The 22595-nt window shown below is 44.0% G+C and overlaps 2 protein-coding genes across 5 annotated transcripts in view; both read left to right on the top strand.

Annotated features, from left to right (window-relative positions):
- The first annotated feature begins 2668 nt into the window (after window positions 1-2668).
- On the top strand, window positions 2669-9883 carry LOC124879071 (gastrula zinc finger protein XlCGF57.1-like). Of its 2 annotated transcripts, none has more exons than XM_047383373.1 (2): window positions 2669-2944; window positions 7713-9883. In XM_047383373.1, the coding sequence occupies exons 1-2, from the start codon at window positions 2773-2775 to the stop codon at window positions 9230-9232; spliced, it is 1692 nt and encodes a 563-aa protein (XP_047239329.1). In that variant the 5' UTR covers window positions 2669-2772; the 3' UTR covers window positions 9233-9883. The 2 variants fall into 2 exon arrangements, with proteins under 2 accessions (XP_047239329.1, XP_047239330.1); XM_047383374.1 differs by having other exon boundaries at window positions 2809-2944; window positions 7739-9883.
- A 2348-nt stretch (window positions 9884-12231) lies between these two features.
- LOC124879068 (oocyte zinc finger protein XlCOF22-like) overlaps window positions 12232-22595 on the top strand; it is a 53444-nt gene continuing 43080 nt past the window's right edge. Inside the window, exon 1 of one of the 3 annotated variants that reach the window (XM_047383366.1) lies at window positions 12232-13111. In XM_047383366.1, the coding sequence (XP_047239322.1) occupies window positions 12775-13111 (337 nt within the window). In that variant the 5' untranslated portion in view covers window positions 12232-12774. The remainder of the gene's footprint in view (window positions 13112-22595) is intronic. The other 2 variants (XM_047383365.1, XM_047383368.1) reach the window with 2 other exon arrangements.

The raw sequence follows: 22595 nt of genomic DNA, 5'->3' as shown, positions 1-22595 counted from the left end.
TGGGAAAAAGAAGGAAAATGTAAGATAATAAATTTTTATAAGCTATGTAAAACATTATCAATGGAGTGGATGTTGGAATATCTGGAGGAGAAAGTAATATGGTGCGGGGACTTTAATGCTAATAGCACAATATGGGGAAAATGTAATGATAAAAACGGACAAGTTATAGAAGAAGTAATAGAAACAAAAAATTTAATATGTCTTAATGATTGAAGGGGTACAAGAATTAATGTAAGAACAGGAACAGAGTCAAATTGATTTAACTTTGGTATCAAATTCGTTAGCTGGTATATGTGAGTGGGATATAGATAAAAATACAACAACAGGTAGTGATCATTATCCCATAAAGATCAGAACAGGATTAACATTAAACATTAAGAATATAAAAATAAATAAAGGGAATTTTAATAAGGCAGACTGGATTAAATTTCAATATCTCAGTGAAAGAAATCTAGGAAAAACACCAAAGTACCAAAGAAAACTCACCCATCAGTCCTCAATGACTATAGACCTGTTGCCCTGACATCTCACATCATGAAGGTCCTAGAGAGACTCCTGTTGGCCCACCTGAGTAAGCAAACAGTAAACCATCAGGACCTCCTTCAGTTTGCTTATCGCTGTGGAGTTGGAGTTGAAGATGCCATCATACACCTGCTTCAACAAACCCACTGTCATCTGGACAAAGCCAGCAGCACAGTGAGGATCATGTTCTTTGATTTCTCCAGAACATTTAATACAATCCAACCTGATTTGGTTTGTCAGAAACTCCAGAAGACTCAGATGGAGGACTCAACAATCTCCTGGATCAAAGACTACCTGACAAACAGACCACAGTTTGTGAGACTGAAGGGTTGTGAGTCTAACCAGGTAGTCAGCAGCACAGGAGCACCACAGGGGACTGTACTCTCACCATTCCTTTTCACTCTGAACACCTCAGACTTCCAGTACAAGACAGACTCCTGTCATCTGCAGAAATACTCGGATGATTCTGCAGTCGTTGGTGGATCAGAGATGGACAAGAAGATGAGTACAGGAAGGTGGTGGACCGCTTTGTGGCATGGTGTGGAAACAATCATCTCATTTTGAACGTGACTAAAACAAAGGAGATGATTGTAGATTTTAAGAGAAACAGGAATAAGTCAAAAACTATTTCTATCATGGGAGAAGAAGTGGAGGTGGTGGAGGAGTATAAATACCTCGGTGTTCATCTGGACAACAGACTAGAGTGGAGATGCAACTGTGAAGCCATCTACAAGAAGGGACAGAGCAGACTGTACTTCTTGAGGAAGCTTAGGTCCTTTGGTGTTTGCAGCAAGATGCTGCAGATCTTCTATAAGTCTGTTGTGGAGAGTCTGATCTCTTCTGCCATCATCTGCTGGGGAAGCAGCATCAGAACCAGGGACTTAAAAAAGCTCAACAAGCTGATAAAAAGGGCTGGTTCTGTTCTGGGGACTCCACTGGAACCTCTGGAGATCATTGTGGAAAGAAGGATTCTTTATAAAATGAAGAACATTATGGAGAACCCTGAGCATCCTCTTCATCAGACTGTCCTACAACAACAGAGTGTCTTCAGTCAGAGGCTTCTTCAGATCTGCTGTAAGACGGAGCACTACAGGAGATCCTTCCTGCCCACAGTCATCAGCATCTACAACGGCTCTTTGAGGAAACCTTCATATTATGAGCTGCAACAACATTTAATTTCCCTTTGAGATTAATAAAGTATGTTTGAATTGAAATCAATTGAATGTTAATAATTATTATCAATATCTTCAGAGTTATACAGATGCATCAAAAATAAATGACAAAATAGGAATAGCATTCATAGTACCGGAATTTCAAATAAGAATAGGAAAACGAATCACAAATGGTTTATTAGTATACACAGGAGAAATATTAGCAATACTTTTAGCAGTACAGTAGGTGGAAGACATAAAGCCTTTAAAAACAATAATTTGTTCAGATTCAAGTTCAGTATTATTGAGTTTAAAATATAACCATTCAGACAGCAGGCCAGATATTCTACTAGAAATACAGCAAACTTTATTCAGACTACAAATGATGGGTTTATCAATAGTATTTTTATGGGTTCCAGCACATATTGGGGTTAAAAGAAATGAGATGGCAGATAAGATGGCTAAGAAGGCAACGGAAAATCATATCAATTTTACAGTACATTTAAGTAAATCAGAAGCAAAAAGCATCATCAAAAATTGAAGGAAGAATGGCAGAAAAGGTGGGATGGAGAAAGAAAAGGAAGATGGTTTTATAGGATCAAAAAGGTAGTCGGTGAAAAAAGAACTGGAAGAAGGAATAGAAAGGAGGAAAGGGTAATAACAAGACTAAGATTAGGACATACAGGACTTAATTACACACTTTTTAAAATACATAAACATAATACAGGACAATGTGACCACTGTGGGATGGATGAAACAATTGAACATATTTTCATAGTGTCAGAAATGTGAGCTGGAAAGAAGAAGCATGAAGAGAGAATTTGAAAGGATTAAAAAAAAGTTTAGCATAATAGATTCATTACAAAAGACAATAGAGAGCAAACATATACAAATTATTTTAAGATTCCTAAAAAGAACAAAATTATTTAATAGAATTTGAGTATATAAGATATTAATCCATGTCGAACCACACTCCATACCAGTGGTGGCGCTAATGCACACCTACAGATTCATGCCAACCACCATCAAACACCAGAAGAAGAAGAAGAAGCGTGCTTTAAAGTCTCGGTGTTAGAGGTAACGTCACTAATCTGCAGCAATGATGTCTTATATTCAGTCCAAGAGAGATTTGGCCAAAAAGCATCAGGCACCTTCTGAAGAAACATTGAGAGAGTTCAAAGAAATCGTCATCAAGTCTGAGGAAGAGGACGATGTTCAGAGCGGACTGCAGGAGTTCACCCGGACAGCCCAGATAAATTTACACCGAACAGGTATGAAACACCAACGGTACTGGCGTTGTTCTATTAATGACATGTTTCAACCAGGTATTACAATGCAGTTTCCATTGTTACTTTATTTAATTTTATTAAGACAGAAACGCCCCCGGGTTGCAAAAATAACCTAAAAGCTGTTGTATCAGATTACCTGGTAAAAACACGTTTTTCAAGGTTAGGTGGCTGTGTCGATGCCTTGATTAAAATACCGCTAACGTAAATAAACGGATTAGAAAAATTTCCCGTAATTGTTTCTTACATCTATCAAACAGATAGTTTAAAATCATGTTAGAAAATTGCCATCTAACCCTTGGAGATGATTTACAGATCACCAAGATTCCTGGTCTTTAACAGTGAGATTTGTGTCTTTCCAATGACCTTTTCACCTATTTGATGTTAGGAATTTTACGTAAGATTATCATGATAATTGTTCTGTCAACTGGTTCGTTCGTTCGTTCGTCGTCTTCCGCTTATCCAGGACCGGGTCGCGGGGGCAGCAGACTCAGCAGAGACGCCCAGACGTCCCTCTCTCCAGACACCTCCTCCAGTTCCTCCAGGGGGAGCCCAAGGCGTTCCCAGGCCAGCCGAGAGACATAGTCCCTCCAGCGTGTCCTGGGCCTCCTCCCGGTGGGACGTGCCTGGAACACCTCCCGAGGAAGGAGTCCAGGAGGAATCCGGTATAGATGCCCGAGCCACCTCAACCGGCTCCTCTCGATGTGGAGGAGCAGCGGCTCTACTCCGAGCCCCTCCCGGATGGCCGAGCTCCTCACCCTATCTCTAAGGGAGTGCCCGGCCACCCTACGGAGGAAGCTCATTTCAGCCGCTTGTATCCGTGATCTCGTTCTTTCGGTCATGACCCAAAGTTCATGGCCATAGGTGAGGGTAGGAACGTAGACCGACCGGTAAATTGAGAGCTTGGCTTTTCGGCTCAGCTCTCTCTTCACCACAATGGACCGACACAGCGCCCCCATTACTGTGGCAGCCGCACCGATCCGTCTGTCGATCTCCCGCTCCATTTTTGCCCCACTCGTGAACAAGACCCCGAGATACTTAAACTCCTCCACTTGAGGCAGGAACTCCCCTCCAACCTGAAGAGGACAAGCCACCCTTTTACGGTCGAGTACCATGGCCTCGGACTTGGAGGAGCTGATCTTCATCCCAGCCGCTTCACACTCGGCTGCGAACCGCCCCAGCGCACACTGTAGGTCTTGTCTAAAGGGGGCCAGCAGGACCACGTCATCTGCAAAAAGAGGAGAAGAAATCCACTGGTCCCCAAACCAGACCCCCTCCGGCCCTTGGCTGCATCTAGAAATCCTGTCCATAAAAGTTATGAACAGGACCGGCGACAAAGGGCAGCCCTGCCGGAGTCCAACATGCACTGGGAACAGGTCCGACTTAGTGCCGGCAATGCGGACGAAACTCCTGCTCCGCTCGTACAGGGACCGGATGGCCCCTAATAAAGGGCCACCGATTCCATACTCCTGGAGCACCCCCCACAGGGCATCACGAGGGACACAGTCGAATGCCTTCTCCAGGTCCACAAAACACATGTGAACCGGTTGGGCAAACTCCCATGAACCCTCGAGTACCCTGTAGAGGATATAGAGCTGGTCCAGTGTTCCACGGCTGGGACGAAAACCACACTGCTCCTCCTGAAGCCGAGGTTCGACTATCGGTCGGACTCTCCTCTCCAATACCCTGGCGTAGGCCTTACCAGGGAGGCTGAGGAGTGTGATCCCCCTGTAGTTGGAACACACCCTCCGGTACCCCTTCTTATAAAGGGGGACCACCACCCCAGTCTCCCAGTCCAGAGGCACTGTCCCCGACTGCCACGCAATGTTGAAGAGGCGTGTCAACCATGACAGCCCAACAACATCCAGAGATTTGAGGTACTCAGGGCGGATCTCATCCACCCCCGAAGCCTTGCCACCGCAGAGCTTTTTAACCACCTCGGTGACTTCAGCCTGGGTGATGAAAGAGTCCAACCCCGAGTCCCCAGCCTCTGTTTCCACCACGGAATGCGTGATGGCAGGATTGAGGAGATCCTCAAAGTACTCCTTCCACTGCCCGATAATGTCCCCAGTTGAGGTCAGCAGCTCCCCACCCCCACTATAAACAGTGTTGGCGAAGCACTGCTTCCCCCTCCTGAGGCGCTGGACGGTTTGCCAGAATCGCTTCGAGGCCAACCGGTAGTCCTTCTCCATGGCCTCACCGAACTCTTCCACGCACAGCGTGGGCTCTGGAACCCATCTCCTTGAGAGGGGTTGGACTCTCTTCTACTCTGGAGTGGCCCACGGGGAGAGGCGGCGGGCTGGTGTGGGTTTGCTTGTTGCCCCCAGCTCAGCCGTCTCGTGTTGGGGTTTACCCCAGTGGATGAGAGGGTCGTATCCCTGCGCCTTCGGGTTGGGGAGAGGTCTCTGACTATCATTTCAGCCTACGGGCAGAGTGGTAGTGCAGAGTACCCGGCCTTCTTGGCGTCCCTGTCGGGGGTGCTGGATAGTGCCCCTCCCGGGGACTCCATTATTCTGCTGGGGGACTTCAACGCCCACGTGGGGAACGACAGTGACACCTGGAGAGGCGTGATCGGGAGGAATGGCCTCCCCGATCTGAATCCGAGTGGTGTTTTGTTATTGGACTTCTGTGCTAGTCACAGATTGTCCATAACGAACACCATGTTCAAACATAAGGGTGTCCATCAGTGCACTTGGCACCAGGACACCCTAGGCAGGAGGTCGATGATCGACTTTGTTGTCGTATCATCAGACCTTCGGCCGCATGTTTTGGACACTCGGGTGAAGAGAGGGGCTGAGCTGTCCACTGATCATCACCTGGTGGTGAGTTGGATCCGCTGGAGGAGGAGAAAGCCGGACAGACTTGGCCGGCCCAAGCGCATAGTGAGGGTCTGCTGGGAACGTCTGGCGGAGCCCTCGGCCAGGGATGTATTCAACTCCCACCTCCGGGAGAGCTTCGACCAGATCCCGGGGGATGTTGGAGACATAGAGTCCGAGTGGACCGTGTTCTCCGCATCTATTGTCAATGCTGCTCCCCATAGCTGCGGCCGTAAGGTCTGCGGTGCCTGTCGTGGCGGCAATCCCCGAACCCGGTGATGGACACCGGCAGTAAGGGAAGCTGTTAAGCTGAAGAAGGAGTCCTATCGGCTGTGGTTGGCTTGTGGGACTCCTGAGGCGGCTGATGGGTACCGTGAGGCCAAGCGTGCTGCGGCCCGGGCTGTGGCAGAGGCAAAAACTCGGGCCTGGGAAGAGTTCTGTCAACTGGTACTCAAATTAAATTACCGTTGACAGAAATGTGAAAATAACACACAGACAACTGTTTTATGTCAAACAAGTAACATATTTGCACTTAGAGGTCATCTGAGCATCATTTAACTCTTTATGATAAAGACCGCTCCAGATGTCCTCCCCAAGCTGTAGAGGCATCTCCAAAAGCTGCATGACACAGAGATACAGGTAATTCTAAAATATTTTCAAATTTCAAGTTTCACCAGAGGCTTGTTTAGCTTACTTTTCAAATGAGTCCTGTATCCTTATCCATGGTTTAAGACATAAAATGTAATAAAAATCACATTTAAAAAACACAAGCACCAAATTAATGTCTATTCAGTTTAAGGCCTTAAAACAGGTGCACCAAAAAAGGTGCTGAATTGAAAATGTGCTTTAACTCAGCGTTTGCAAGGACCATATGTTAATTTTACCACCTAGCCCACAAGACTACAGTACCAATGAGAATATAGATCTCCATCCCTGTTGCTCACTTTCAGATGTGTAACAGATGTTGGGACTTTAGGAAACATTCCCAGATCAACTGGTGACAGTTATGGTTGAAAACATTTCCTATGATCATGTGGAAAATGTTTTTGGAGAACTTCTATGTCCAAATAGTCAGTTTACGTGAACACATTTATAATTCTGAGGTAAAAAATAATAGAAGAATGCATCAGTGCATCCTTGATAACATGGGCAGAGCAAAAGCACATCCAGGCACTTGGCATACTTGCCTTGAATATGTTCTTAGGATTGGAAGAGTGCTTGGGCTGCCGCTGATGACATCTAACAAGTACAGTCAAGAATGCACATTGACTAGTTTAGGTGTTGAGTGAAGCTGAGGAATGTTTTCCCACCAGTCCTGGTGGGTTTTCCAGAAAGGTGGTTCAAGGGGCTGCTTGGAAGCAAACAATTAATTTAACATATATTTGTATTTACAGTTGTATTATAGAGCTTTGATTAGTGGTGGACAGAATAAAATGTTTTTTAGCACACATTATGTAATATATCAAGCAAAAATCTGCTAAAGTTTAGGTATAAAATATCATTTAGAAAGTGATGAGATGATTTATTTAATTGATTGGCTTTTACAATAAATATTAGGTCATTTTAGTAATTTATTGCAACCAATCGCAGAGAGAAAAAAAAAGTTTCCAAATTCCTGTTTCACAAGTCATTATTTTATTTACTATCAAAATGTGTGACCTGATGTCAAGGCCTGCACATGTGCAGACTTGTAGAGGTATTGGGACTGAGAGCAGAAGGTGTGTCAAAATATAAGCAGAGATGTTTCAAAATAAATGTTTATTTGATAAAAATATTCATGAATTATTAATAGATTAGTCATATTCATTAGTTGCAGCTATACTTTTTAAGGTGAAATGTAAGTGAAGCATCTATAGACGCCACAAATGACTAAAGTGAAATGTTCTTTCTTTTACTCGTACTTCAAAAACTTTTCCTTTCCCTTTCTTCATTATTAGACTTTCCCAAATATTTTATCTCTAAGGAAGACAAGGTTCCCACTGACCAACAGCTCTATTATCAGGAGAGGAACGGTAATGTGGCCCAGGAGGAACCAGAACATCTGCAGATAAAAGAGGAGCAGGATGAACTAGAACATCCACAAACAACACAGGACCTACAGAAGCTAGAACATCAACATAAAAAGCAGGAAGAGCAAGAAATCTGCATCAGTCAGGATGAAAAGCAGTTTGTGCCGAAGCAGGAGACTGATACCTTCATGTTGACACCAGCTAATGAGGAAACATGCCACATCGAACCAGAGCCAAATGGAACCCAAGTGGTCTTTCAGGGTGCTTCGGAAAGTGAGAACCAGGATGATGCAGAAAGCAATCCTAAAGACTCTGTACCAAAGAGGGATGAAGAGCCAAAACAGATTAATAGCTGTCAGAAAACCATACAGGATGATGAAGGTTCTGACAGTTCTCAACTGAAAAAATACAAGAAAACTCACACAGATAAGAAGCTGTATTCTTGTAAAATTTGTAATAGATTTTTTTCTCAAAGTAGTCACTTGACCAAACATTTGAGAACTCACACAGGTGAGAAGCCTTTCTCATGTAACACCTGTGGGCAAAGTTACAGTCAAAAGACTGGCTTAATTTATCACATGAGAACTCACACTGGTGAGAAGCCATACCTGTGTATGACCTGTGGAAAACGTTACCGTCAAAAAAATAATTTAACAGTTCACGTGAGGAGTCACACGGGTGAGATGCCTTTCACGTGCATTACTTGTGGAAAGCGTTTCTCTAAGAAAAGCTGTTTTGCATTTCACATGAAAAATCATTCAGGAGAGAAGCCTTTCTCATGTGTGACCTGCGGAAAAAGCTACTGTCAAAAAAGTAATTTAAAAGTCCACATGCGAATTCACTCAGGTGATAAGCCTTTCTCATGTATGATCTGTGGAAAAAGTTACAGTCAAAACAGTGGTTTAACTTATCATATGAGAAGTCACACAGGTGAGAAGCCTTTCTCGTGTAAGACCTGTGGAAAAGCGTTCATTCAAAAAGGTAATTTAAAAATCCACATGAGAATTCACACAGGTGAGAAGCTTTTCAGATGTATGACCTGTGGCAAAAGTTACGGTCAGAAAGGTAGTTTGGTTTATCACATGAGGAGTCACACAGGTGAGAAGCCTTTCTTGTGTTATGCTTGCGGAAAATGCTTCAGTCACAAAGGTATTCTAACAGATCACATGAGAACCCACACAGGCGAGAAGCCTTTCTCCTGCATGACCTGTGGAAAAGGTTTCAGTCAAAAAAATAGTTTAGTGTATCACATGAGAGCTCACACAGGTGAGAAGCCTTTCTCCTGTATGACCTGTGGAAAAGGTTTTAGTGAAAAAAATGGCTTGACTTATCACATGAGAACTCACACAGGTGAGAGGCCTTTCTCGTGTATTAGCTGTGGGAAAAGATTCACTTCTAAAAGTAATTTAACCAGTCACATGAGAACCCACACAGGTGAAATTAAGTAAGGTGAAGAATTCTTCAGCAATCCTTTTGGTAACCAACAGTTTAGAAGGTGAAGTAACTAATAAGTAATCACAGTTCATCCATCCATCCATCCATTGTGAGGGAATGCCAACTTCTCTCTGTAGTGTCGGAGGGGCTGGGAGCTTTATGCTGATGATGAAAACATAAATAGACAATGTAGAACATTATATGCTCAGGCAAATTTGGATCCTGTACAGATATGGTTAAAATAATGTTTAAATCATTCTGTACACAGCTCATCTCTGGTCCAGTTCTAACAAAAGGAAGCTTGCAAAGGGTGCAGGTGGCCTACAATGGCGCTTTACATGAGCTTCTCAGAAGGCCTAGATGGACCAGTGGAAGTGAGTGAGACATGTTTGTCTCAGTAGGATTAAACACGCTGCAAGCTAACTTTCGTAAACTTATGTATGGCTTTATTTGTCGATTGAATTAGTCTGTGAATCAAGTTGTTATGTCACTAGTTGATATCAGATGTAGTGCCATTTGTTACCAGTCCAGGATGTGGAGATGCTGGTACAGTTGTCTTTTTAAAGTGACTTTTTAATTTGCTTGTTTTTATTATTGTCTGTTGTGAGTGTGTCCTTTTGTATATATTGGACTTCAAGTCCATAATAAAGTTTTAATTGAACTTACATATTTCTGTAAAGGTGAAAGTCTTGTTGGGACCCAGCCATGGGTCCCAACAAAAACTCCAGCACAAACTTTTCTGGAACTTTCAAAATAAATTGCATTTAACTGACTTCCAGCAACTGAGGAAAGTGGGGTAGCAGCAGACTTCCCATGATGCCACTGTCTGAATAAGAGCACCCCTTCTCCAACAAGCCAACCTCTTCCACATGGCCTTCAAAAGAGACTGGTCAGGGGAGACAAGCGCGCTAATGTCTCTTTGCTGGCGAACAGACATAAACTTCAACTGGATCCAAGGAAGCCATATGATCATCGATCATATGCAAAGTTAAGTACGAATGAAATACAGTCTGTGTATCCGGTATTTTCATTCATGAACGGGGAAATTAAGGTGTAAGAATTGCTTTCTTTCTCTCTGAGGCCTGCAGAAGCAAACTGTCCCAGTGTTTTTTGTATGTTTTTAAAGTTAAGACAAACTTTACTTGAAGGGTGATTTTAAACAGAAGATTGATCATAACGCGCCATCCGCGCTTATGCATTTTAACCCTTTTATTGACTGTATTTTTAAAGGTGTGTGTTTGATTCTGGTGCTAAGCTATCAGCCTCGTTTGTTAGCTTAACTGCTAACAGCTAAGAACACGTGTTTGCTACTAAATAATATTTACCCAAAAAGGTTTAGTTTTCAATACAGTAAATAATGTGTCCCTAACATCATTTTACTAAATTTGATAACTAAGTAAACACCATTAAGCCCATTTCTCCAGAAAGATTTGGCTCTTTCCAAAATATTCCCTTAATAATATTTCTTCAAATATTATTTCAATAAATAAAGGCAGTTAATGAGACACTGTTGAGAATTCATCCAGAAGGTTGGTTTTATTCAACAGATCATTCTTTAAAATATTATTTTATTAAAATAATATTTTATCTGATCTTGCATTGTGAATGGTTGTCTAAATGTTGCTGATTATTTCCTAAGTTAGTTCCAAGACTAACTTAACTTCATTTCTAGATTCTTCAAGATAATCCTTGGTTCTCAAACATAAACATTGCATGGTAATGTTGCATCACTCTTTTGGTCATGATTTTCAATCATCTTTAATCAACTTGTTTATATTGTACATAGCCCATTAGTCTTCATTATTCTTTAATTCTGCTTGGTAGTTTAGTTGAATTGTTTTAGCAAAGTAAAGAGTTTGTTGATTGAAATATGTTTGACTTTGAGTTGACTTATTTTTGTTAATAAATTCTTGTATTTTAAGAAATTGTGTGAATTCATTCCATGTGTGTGCAGAGTTTATGCTGTTCAATAATGTTAGAGCTCGTCTCACACCTTTCTATTCTGTCCTAATACCATCGCCTTACTGGGCTGGTATTCACAAGACAACCCTTAACAGACCCAAATATTATTTGATAAAATATTAATATTAAATAATATTCTCAGATTCATAATCCCAACAGTCTTAAAAGCAACAAAGTCAATTATAGAAGAACAAGTACACATTAAAAGAAGGAAGATGACCAAGAAGAGAATTTGTAAAATACAGTTACAACAAACATCGAGACAAAACGCAGGAATGAGATTTTTTACAAGTGCAAAATAATAAAAAATAATGTGAGCATTAAGTAGGTTTATCTACAGTTTTTATTCCAGGTGTAGCAGCTGTTAATGTCCACTCCGAGGTATTTGAGGCTGGGAATAAAGTCCACCTAAACACCTTTTCTGCAAAGGGGTGGGGGTGGATTAGAAAATCTTAAACAGAACAAAAAGTTGTTTTCAGTTTCTTTAGTAGAGCCACATTGAAACATGGAGACAGACCGCACAGATAATAGCATTAGTTTTACTTTGAGAGACTGAAGGAAACATGTCAGCAACAATGGGAGGAATAGAGGAAAGGAAGATGGTTTTATAGAATTCAAAAGAAAGTTGGAGAGATGAGCAACACAGAAAGGAACCGGAGAGAGGAAGCAACTATCTCAAGACTTTGATTTGGAGATACTGGATTAAATGATACATCATTCATATTAGGAAAACAATTTGTGTGGATGCGACTAATGTGGACAAAAATAACCAGTGGAACATGTGGTGGTGCACTGCTAGCAGTAAGAGGAGTAAAGACAGCTGACTGAAAAGCTCAGCAAAGGTGAAAGCTAACTTTGACTTAGTGGACATTTTACAAAAGAATTCATGAAATTACTTATCAATATGTCATCAATAGACAATAAGACATAATATCTAACAACGACAGACTTATTAACAAGAATATAGTTGTTTTTTTAAACATACTTGGGTAACAATATTCATTCTGACCCACACTCCTCAAAAGTTGGTGGCGGTAATGCACCAACCCCAATATTCCGAAGAAGAAGAAGATTCTTATTCGGATGGCGGCTGGTGTTGCCAGATTGGGGAAGTTTCCACCCAATTGGGTTTCTTTTGAACAAGTTGAGCTGAAGAAAATAGCTTTGGGATGGTTGCTAAAAATTGGGCTGCTTTTCACAACATTTGGCGGGTTTTTAGAAAGTATTTCTTCAATCAGCTGTCATTGTGCGCCGGAAAAGTACAGACTTACAGATTTTAGTAAAATACTTATATTTATTGTTCATCTATGTTGAAATGTAGAGAATTTGGCGAACTTGACACCAATCAGTGTTGGTTAATCAACTGTTACTGAGAAATACATTGGTTAATGTCGATTGTAAACGACTCTAATGGGGGTAAAAAAGTTCAACGAAGCCACACTGAGGTGTACTGGCTTAAAGCCCTTTACTTTTAAGCGTTGACATGATGTTGAGAGACAGCATCATGCTGAAGGGGGATAATACAAAGAAATATACACAAAGGAGTGGGAGGCTGATCTGGAGCTAAAATCGTGGATAGCCCTTGTCCCATGGGATGACTCGAAAGCTCTCTGCAAGTCATAATTTAAAAGAACACGGCGCTGCATTCTTGGTTCCAGGAGGGTTGAGTTTTGGGATGTTTTTTATTGAGGTGTGCGGGTTTTATGTCGTGTTTGGTCTGGAAACTGTCATAACTGGCAACCCTGAAGAAAAAGGAAGAGGAGGAATCTTTCCAGTAAAAATGTCTTCAGTTGAACCCCAGAGAGAGAAGATCAACGAGCAGTTAACTCCTGCTGAAGAAACATTCACTGAGTTCAAAGTAATCATCGTCAAGTCCGAGGAAGAGATGGATGGTCAGCGCAGACTTCCGGATTTCAGCCGGATCCCCTTAGGTATGAAACAGCAGCGATGCTAACACTTTACCGATGAGAGGTCAGTCGCCACTGTGGCCACTAGAAGTGACACTTCCGGTGGCGGGTAGCACGAGGGTGCCAGACCAGCTGTAAAAAGATGCTGAAACTTCGGCTGCCAATGTTTTTGTTGAGGCCAATGCTAACGATCGGCAAAGGGGTTGTAATTACAGATTAATTTGATCTCAACTGTCCGCCCGAGGCGGTGCTTCAAACACTGGATGATCATTTTTGCGCGTGCGCAGGTCGAGAATTAATAGCAACGATCAAGTCACCTGTGACCTACCGGTAACTCACCTTAGTCACATGTCACCTGTGACCTACCGGTAACTCACATTAGTCACATGTCACCTGTGACCTACCTGTAACTCACATTAGTCACATGTCACCTGTGACCTACCGGTAACTCACATTAGTCACATGTCACCTGTGACCTACCGGTAACTCACATTAGTCACATGTCACCTGCGACCTACCAGTAACTCACATTAGTCACATGTCACCTGTGACCTACCGGTAACTCACATTAGTCACATGTCACCTGTGACCTACCGGTAACTCACATTAGTCACATGTCACCTGTGGCCTACCGGTAACTCACATTAGTCACATGTCACCTGTGACCTACCTGTAACTCACATTAGTCACATGTCACCTGTGACCTACCTGTAACTCACATTAGTCACATGTCACCTGTGACCTACCAGTAACTCACATTAGTCACATGTCACCTGTGGCCTACCGGTAACTCACATTAGTCACATGTCACCTGTGGCCTACCGGTAACTCACATTAGTCACATGTCACCTGTGACCTACCGGTAACTCACATTAGTCACATGTCACCTGTGGCCTACCGGTAACTCACATTAGTCACATGTCACCTGTGACCTACCGGTAACTCACATTAGTCACATGTCACCTGTGACCTACCGGTAACTCACATTAGTCACATGTCACCTGTGACCTACCGGTAACTCACATTAGTCACATGTCACCTGCGACCTACCTGTAACTCACATTAGTCACATGTCACCTGCGACCTACCGGTAACTCACATTAGTCACATGTCACCTGCGACCTACCGGTAACTCACATTAGTCACATGTCACCTGTGACCTACCGGTAACTCACATTAGTCACATGTCACCTGCGACCTACCTGTAACTCACATTAGTCACATGTCACCTGCGACCTACCGGTAACTCACATTAGTCACATGTCACCTGCGACCTACCGGTAACTCACATTAGTCACATGTCACCTGCGACCTACCGGTAACTCACATTAGTCACATGTCACCTGCGACCTACCGGTAACTCACATTAGTCACATGTCACCTGCGGCCTACCGGTAACTCACATTAGTCACATGTCACCTGCGACCTACCGGTAACTCACATTAGTCACATGTCACCTGCGACCTACCGGTAACTCACATTAGTCACATGCCACCTGCGGCCTACCGGTAACTCACATTAGTCACATGTCACCTGCGACCTACCGGTAACTCACATTAGTCACATGTCACCTGCGGCCTACCGGTAACTCACATTAGTCACATGTCACCTGTGACCTACCGGTAACTCACATTAGTCACATGTCACCTGTGGCCTACCGGTAACTCACATTAGTCACATGTCACCTGTGACCTACCGGTAATTCACATTAGTCACATGTCACCTGTGACCTACCTGTAACTCACATTAGTCACATGTCACCTGTGGCCTACCGGTAACTCACATTAGTCACATGTCACCTGTGACCTACCGGTAACTCACATTAGTCACCTGTGACCTACCGGTAACTCACATTAGTCACCTGTGACCTACCGGTAACTCACATTAGTCACATGTCACCTGTGACCTACCGGTAATTCACATTAGTCACATGTCACCTGTGACCTACCGGTAATTCACATTAGTCACATGTCACCTGTGACCTACCGGTAATTCACATTAGTCACATGTCACCTGTGACCTACCGGTAACTCACATTAGTCACATGTGACCTACCGGTAACTCACATTAGTCACCTGTGACCTACCGGTAACTCACATTAGTCACCTGTAACCTACCGGTAACTCACATTAGTCACATGTCACCTGTGACCTACCGGTAACTCACATTAGTCACATGTCACCTGCGACCTACCGGTAACTCACATTAGTCACATGTCACCTGCGACCTACCGGTAACTCACATTAGTCACATGTCACCTGCGACCTACCGGTAACTCACATTAGTCACATGTCACCCGCGACCTACCGGTAACTTACATTAGTCACATGTCACCCGCGACCTACCGGTAACTCACATTAGTCACATGTCACCTGCGGCCTACCGGTAACTCACATTAGTCACATGTCACCTGCGACCTACCGGTAACTCACATTAGTCACATGTCACCTGCGACCTACCGGTAACTCACATTAGTCACATGTCACCTGCGGCCTACCGGTAACTCACATTAGTCACATGTCACCTGCGACCTACCGGTAACTCACATTAGTCACATGTCACCTGCGACCTACCGGTAACTCACATTAGTCACATGTCACCTGCGGCCTACCGGTAACTCACATTAGTCACATGTCACCTGCGACCTACCGGTAACTCACATTAGTCACATGTCACCTGCGACCTACCTGTAACTCACATTAGTCACATGTCACCTGCGACCTACCGGTAACTCACATTAGTCACATGTCACCTGCGACCTACCGGTAACTCACATTAGTCACATGTCACCTGCGGCCTACCGGTAACTCACATTAGTCACATGTCACCTGCGGCCTACCGGTAACTCACATTAGTCACATGTCACCTGCGGCCTACCGGTAACTCACATTAGTCACATGTCACCTGCGACCTACCGGTAATTCACATTAGTCACATGTCACCTGCGGCCTACCGGTAACTCACATTAGTCACATGTCACCTGCGACCTACCGGTAACTCACATTAGTCACATGTCACCTGCGACCTACCTGTAACTCACATTAGTCACATGTCACCTGTGACCTACCGGTAACTCACATTAGTCACATGTCACCTGCGACCTACCGGTAACTCACATTAGTCACATGTCACCTGCGGCCTACCGGTAACTCACATTAGTCACATGTCACCTGCGGCCTACCGGTAACTCACATTAGTCACATGTCACCTGCGGCCTACCGGTAACTCACATTAGTCACATGTCACCTGCGGCCTACCGGTAACTCACATTAGTCACATGTCACCTGCGACCTACCGGTAATTCACATTAGTCACATGTCACCTGCGGCCTACCGGTAACTCACATTAGTCACATGTCACCTGGGACCTACCGGTAACTCACATTAGTCACATGTCACCTGCGACCTACCGGTAACTCACATTAGTCACATGTCACCTGCGACCTACCGGTAACTCACATTAGTCACATGTCACCTGCGACCTACCTGTAACTCACATTAGTCACATGTCACCTGTGACCTACCGGTAACTCACATTAGTCACATGTCACCTGCGACCTACCGGTAACTCACATTAGTCACATGTCACCTGCGGCCTACCGGTAACTCACATTAGTCACATGTCACCTGCGGCCTACCGGTAACTCACATTAGTCACATGTCAGCCGCGACCTACCGGTAACTCACATTAGTCACATGTCACCCGCGACCTACCGGTAACTCACATTAGTCACATGTCACCTGCGACCTACCGGTAACTCACATTAGTCACATGTCACCTGCGGCCTACCGGTAACTCACATTAGTCACATGTCACCTGCGACCTACCGGTAACTCACATTAGTCACATGTCACCTACGACCTACCGGTAACTCACATTAGTCACATGTCACCTGTGACCTACCGGTAACTCACATTAGTCACATGTCACCTGCGACCTACCTGTAACTCACATTAGTCACATGTCACCTGCGACCTACCGGTAACTCACATTAGTCACATGTCACCTGCGGCCTACCGGTAACTCACATTAGTCACATGTCACCTGCGGCCTACCGGTAACTCACATTAGTCACATGTCACCTGCGGCCTACCGGTAACTCACATTAGTCACATGTCACCTGCGACCTACCGGTAACTCACATTAGTCACATGTCACCTGTGACCTACCGGTAACTCACATTAGTCACATGTCACCTGCGACCTACCTGTAACTCACATTAGTCACATGTCACCTGCGACCTACCGGTAACTCACATTAGTCACATGTCACCTGCGGCCTACCGGTAACTCACATTAGTCACATGTCACCTGCGGCCTACCGGTAACTCACATTAGTCACATGTCACCTGCGACCTACCGGTAACTCACATTAGTCACATGTCACCTGTGACCTACCGGTAACTCACATTAGTCACATGTCACCTGCGACCTACCTGTAACTCACATTAGTCACATGTCACCTGCGACCTACCGGTAACTCACATTAGTCACATGTCACCTGCGGCCTACCGGTAACTCACATTAGTCACATGTCACCTGCGGCCTACCGGTAACTCACATTAGTCACATGTCACCTGCGGCCTACCGGTAACTCACATTAGTCACATGTCACCTGCGACCTACCGGTAATTCACATTAGTCACATGTCACCTGCGGCCTACCGGTAACTCACATTAGTCACATGTCACCTGTGACCTACCGGTAACTCACATTAGTCACATGTCACCTGTGACCTACCGGTAACTCACATTAGTCACATGTCACCTGCGACCTACCTGTAACTCACATTAGTCACATGTCACCTGCGACCTACCGGTAACTCACATTAGTCACATGTCACCTGCGGCCTACCGGTAACTCACATTAGTCACATGTCACCTGCGGCCTACCGGTAACTCACATTAGTCACATGTCACCTGCGACCTACCGGTAACTCACATTAGTCACATGTCACCTGCGGCCTACCGGTAACTCACATTAGTCACATGTCACCTGCGGCCTACCGGTAACTCACATTAGTCACATGTCACCTGCGGCCTACCGGTAACTCACATTAGTCACATGTCACCTGCGACCTACCTGTAACTCACATTAGTCACATGTCACCTGCGACCTACCGGTAACTCACATTAGTCACATGTCACCTGCGGCCTACCGGTAACTCACATTAGTCACATGTCACCTGCGGCCTACCGGTAACTCACATTAGTCACATGTCACCTGCGACCTACCGGTAACTCACATTAGTCACATGTCACCTGTGACCTACCGGTAACTCACATTAGTCACATGTCACCTGCGACCTACCTGTAACTCACATTAGTCACATGTCACCTGCGACCTACCGGTAACTCACATTAGTCACATGTCACCTGCGGCCTACCGGTAACTCACATTAGTCACATGTCACCTGCGGCCTACCGGTAACTCACATTAGTCACATGTCACCTGTGGCCTACCGGTAACTCACATTAGTCACATGTCACCTGCGACCTACCGGTAATTCACATTAGTCACATGTCACCTGCGGCCTACCGGTAACTCACATTAGTCACATGTCACCTGTGACCTACCGGTAACTCACATTAGTCACATGTTAGGGCACCGTTAACCCGGTGCTTCATGTGTGAGGAATAATGGCGGCGATGGAAATGAATCGACTAACTGGAAAGTCGGTTGTTCAGCGGCTGGACTGAGAAAGGACCGGGAGTTTTAGAGAGTAATAATGATTCAGGAAGTGTTTTTGGCGAGCTGGAAGAGGATTGTAGTGGAAACGAAGAATATTGGTGTGTGATAGCGTCAAAAAATAGAAGAAAGCGGAAACTGAGAGATCAATGGAAGATCTTTCAAATCTAGAACAGGTAACCTGTGAACAAAACAATGCACCCTCGATACAAAATGAAGAATATAAAGTTATCATCAAACTGATCCAAGAGAGAGATTCCTTGGGTGAGTTTCACTAAACTGAAACAATAATCAAACTGACTGGTGAAATCCGAAGTGCTACAGTTTTATGAAATGGTGGGATTTGGGTACACTGCAGAGATGGTTTTCAACAAGGCAAAGCTATCAGGATAAACGAGATGGATGGTAAAAAGGTACAGTGCAGAGGAGTCATAAGTGGAGTGCGTTTAAAGGTAACTTTTAAAGAAATTCAAGAAAATTTAATGGAGCAAAAATGAAAGAAGTGAGATGCTTGAAAACCACAAGAAACAGAGGAAGATGTGATAGTCTTTCAGTATTGACAAAGTTTGAAGAAGAACAATTATCAAGTAAAGTATTAATTGGGTTCATAAGCTATGACGTTAAACCATACATTCCTCCCACCCATGAGGTGCTTAAATGTCAGAAATTCAGATACAGCAGCAATATGCAAAAGTCAATAATGCTGTGGATGGTGTGCTGGTAATCATGAATATGAGAATGTGGAACATGTGCCAAGGTTTGGTGTTGTGACTGTGGAGGCGAACACACTGCTGCATATCCAGGTTGCGAAGGAAAGGATTAACTATGCTGAGAAAATAATTTGAAGCGAATATGTAACTGATTAACATTGGGAGTGCACCACATTCAAGGTGGCTACCACATCTACTTGACCATAGGTAAGTAAGCTTAATAGAATCAACACAAGACATTTTAAATACACTGCTAAAAAAAAATAAAGGGAACAATTAAACAACACAATATAACTCCAAGTAAATCAAACTTCTGTGAAATCAAACTGTCCACTTAGGAAGCAACAATGATTGACAATCAATTTCACATCTTGTTGTTCAAATGGAAAAGACAACAGGGGGAAATCTTTGGTGATTATCAAGACACTCAATAAAGGAGTAGTTCTGCAGGTGGGGACCACAGACCACTTCTCAGTACCGATGCTTTCTGGCTGATGTTTTGGTCATTTTTGAATGTTGGTGGTGCTTTCACACTCGTGGTAGCATGAGACGGACTCTACAACCCACACAAGTGGTTCAGGTAGTGCAGCTCATCCAGGATGGCACATCAATGCCAGCTGTGGCAAGAAGGTTTGCTGTGTCTGTCAGCATAGTGTCCAGAACCTGGAGGCTCTACCAGGAGACAGGCCAGTACACCAGGAGACATGGAGGAGGCCGTAGGAGGGCAACAACCCAGCAGCAGGACCGCTACCTCCGTCTTTGTGCAAGGAGGAACAGGAGGAGCACTGTCAGAGCCCTGCAAAATGACCTCCAGCAGGCCACAAATGTGCATGTGTCTGCACAAACGGTTAGAAACCGACTCCATGAGGATGGTATGAGGGCCTGACGTCCACAAATGGGGGTTGTGCTCACAGCCCAACACCGTGCAGGACGCTTGGTATTTGCCAGAGAACACCAGGATTGGCAAATTCACCACTGGTGCCCTGTGGTCTTCACAGATGAAAGCAGGTTCACACTGAGCACATGTGACAGACGTGACAGAGTCTGGAGACACCGTGGAGAGAGATCTGCTGCCTGCAACATCCTTCATCATGACTGGTTTGGCAGTGGGTCAGTAATGGTGTGGGGTGGCATTTCTTTGGAGGGCTATATGCTGGTGTGGTTGGCCCTGGGTTCCTCCTAATGCAGGACAATGCTAGACCTCATGTGGCTGGAGTGTGTCAGCAGTTCCTGCAAGATGAAGACATTGAAGCTATGGACTGGCCCGCCCGTTCCCCAGACCTGAATCCAATTGAGCACATCTGGGACATCATGTCTCCATCCACCAACGTCACGTTGCACCACAGACTGTCCAGGAGTTGGTGGATGCTTTAGTCCAGGTCTGGGAGGAGATCCCTCAGGAGACCATCCACCATCTCATCAGGAGCATCTCCAGGCGTTGTAGGGAGGTCATAGAGGTACGTGGAGGTCACACACAATACATAGCCTCATTTTGACTTGTTTTAAGGACATTACATCAAAGTTGGATCAGCCTCTAGTGTGTTTTTACACTTTAATTTTGTGTGTGACTCCAAATCCAGGCCTCCATTGGTTAATAAATTTGATTTCCATTCATGATTTTTGTCTAATTTTGTTGTCAGCACATTCAACTTTGTACAGAACAAAGTATTCAATGATAATATTTCATTCATTCAGATCTAGGATGTGTTATTTGAGGGTTCCCTTTATTTTTTTAAGCAGTGTATCTTGATTCATGGTTTGGTGTGGAAGTTACTGAGATTCATTCCAGCATGTTCTCCAACAGCCAAACACCCTGCTACATGCGTAACACGTAGAGATTAACTGTATGTAAATTAACTGTGAGTGTGTTGGGCTGCATGGTGGCGCAGTTGGTAGCACTGTTGCCTTGTAGCAAGAAGGTTCTGGGTTCGACTCTTTCTGCACGGAGTTTGCATGTTCTCCCTGTTAGGTCAATTGGTTTCTCTAAATTTGGTGTGAATGGGTTTGTGCGCATGGTTGTTTGTCCTGTATATCTGTGTGATGCCCTGCAAAGGATTGGCGACCTGTCCAGGGTGGACCCTGCCTCTTGCCTGTAGACTGTTGGAGATAGGCACCAGCTTCCCTGTGACCCACTACAGAATAAGCGGTATAGAAGATGAATGAATACATTAACTGTAAAAGTCAAAATTGTATCTGTTACAAAATATATCAAGAACTACCTGGTAGATTCATATGGAACTCTCTTTAAGTAATCACTGGCCGTACATCAACATGTCATAAACTTCTGTACGCTCCACAATCAGGATTGGTGCCTTGGCCAACAATCTGTCTTCAGTTTTTCAGATCCTGCAATAGGTATGACAGTTGCGGATAGTCATCTTTAAAACATATTTCAAGTGCTAAAAGATCAGAATTGAAAGCACTAAAAAACATGATATCAAACATGATCGGCAACTTAGTAAAAGATATATGGAAAATGTGTAACATTGACGGGCTTCCACATCATTGCTGAGAGACATCTGGAGGTGTTCTGTCATTCTGAAGTGACAGGAGTCACTGGGAACACAGTTGTGTTACTGGGGTCAGGCCAACCTCCTTAGAGGCTTTACTGCAGATCTGCCACCCTCTGGTGGCAGCTCATACTGTCAAGTGTCATTTTCTAGTTCCCTGCTAGCTAAACTTGGATGTTTCACCAAACTTTGTTTTCCTTATCAAACATAGTTTTTTTTAATCAAAGAACTTTTATTGGAACAAGTAAGCATCTTAATTTATGAAGTTGTTTGAAAAATGGCCCACAGTGGTTAAGTTCTGGCATGCCTACATTTCGGAACACAATAATTAAAAATGAAATTGTCAACAAAAAAATCAACATTTTTGTGGGGCGCGGCGCTGATGGTGTAGGGGTTAAGCCCGCCACCATATACGGAGGCTACAGTCCTCGAAGCGCCCATCTCGGGTTCGAGTCCCGGACCCGGTGACATTTGCTGAATGTCTCCCCCTCTTTAATTTAATTTCCCTTTGGGATTAATAAAGTATTTTTGAATTGAATTGAATTGAATTTCCTGTCTGCCTACTGTCTAAAAATAAAGGCCACTATTGCTGAAAAAGTAT

This window comes from Girardinichthys multiradiatus, chromosome 13 (assembly GCF_021462225.1).
Source record: "Girardinichthys multiradiatus isolate DD_20200921_A chromosome 13, DD_fGirMul_XY1, whole genome shotgun sequence".
NCBI lineage: Eukaryota > Metazoa > Chordata > Actinopteri > Cyprinodontiformes > Goodeidae > Girardinichthys > Girardinichthys multiradiatus.
Note: the sequence above shows the minus strand (reverse complement) of the source record. Positions and strands in the feature narration are given on the sequence as shown.

What these genes read in the sequence shown, in the direction of transcription:
- LOC124879071 (XM_047383373.1), top strand. Translation starts at nt 2,773, where the DNA reads ATGATGTCTTATATTCAGTCCAAGAGAGATTTGGCCAAAAAGCATCAG. An exon ending in GATAAATTTACACCGAACAG is followed by an intron (nt 2,945 to 7,712) that starts GTATGAAACACC and finishes CTTCATTATTAG; the next exon opens with ACTTTCCCAAATATTTTATC.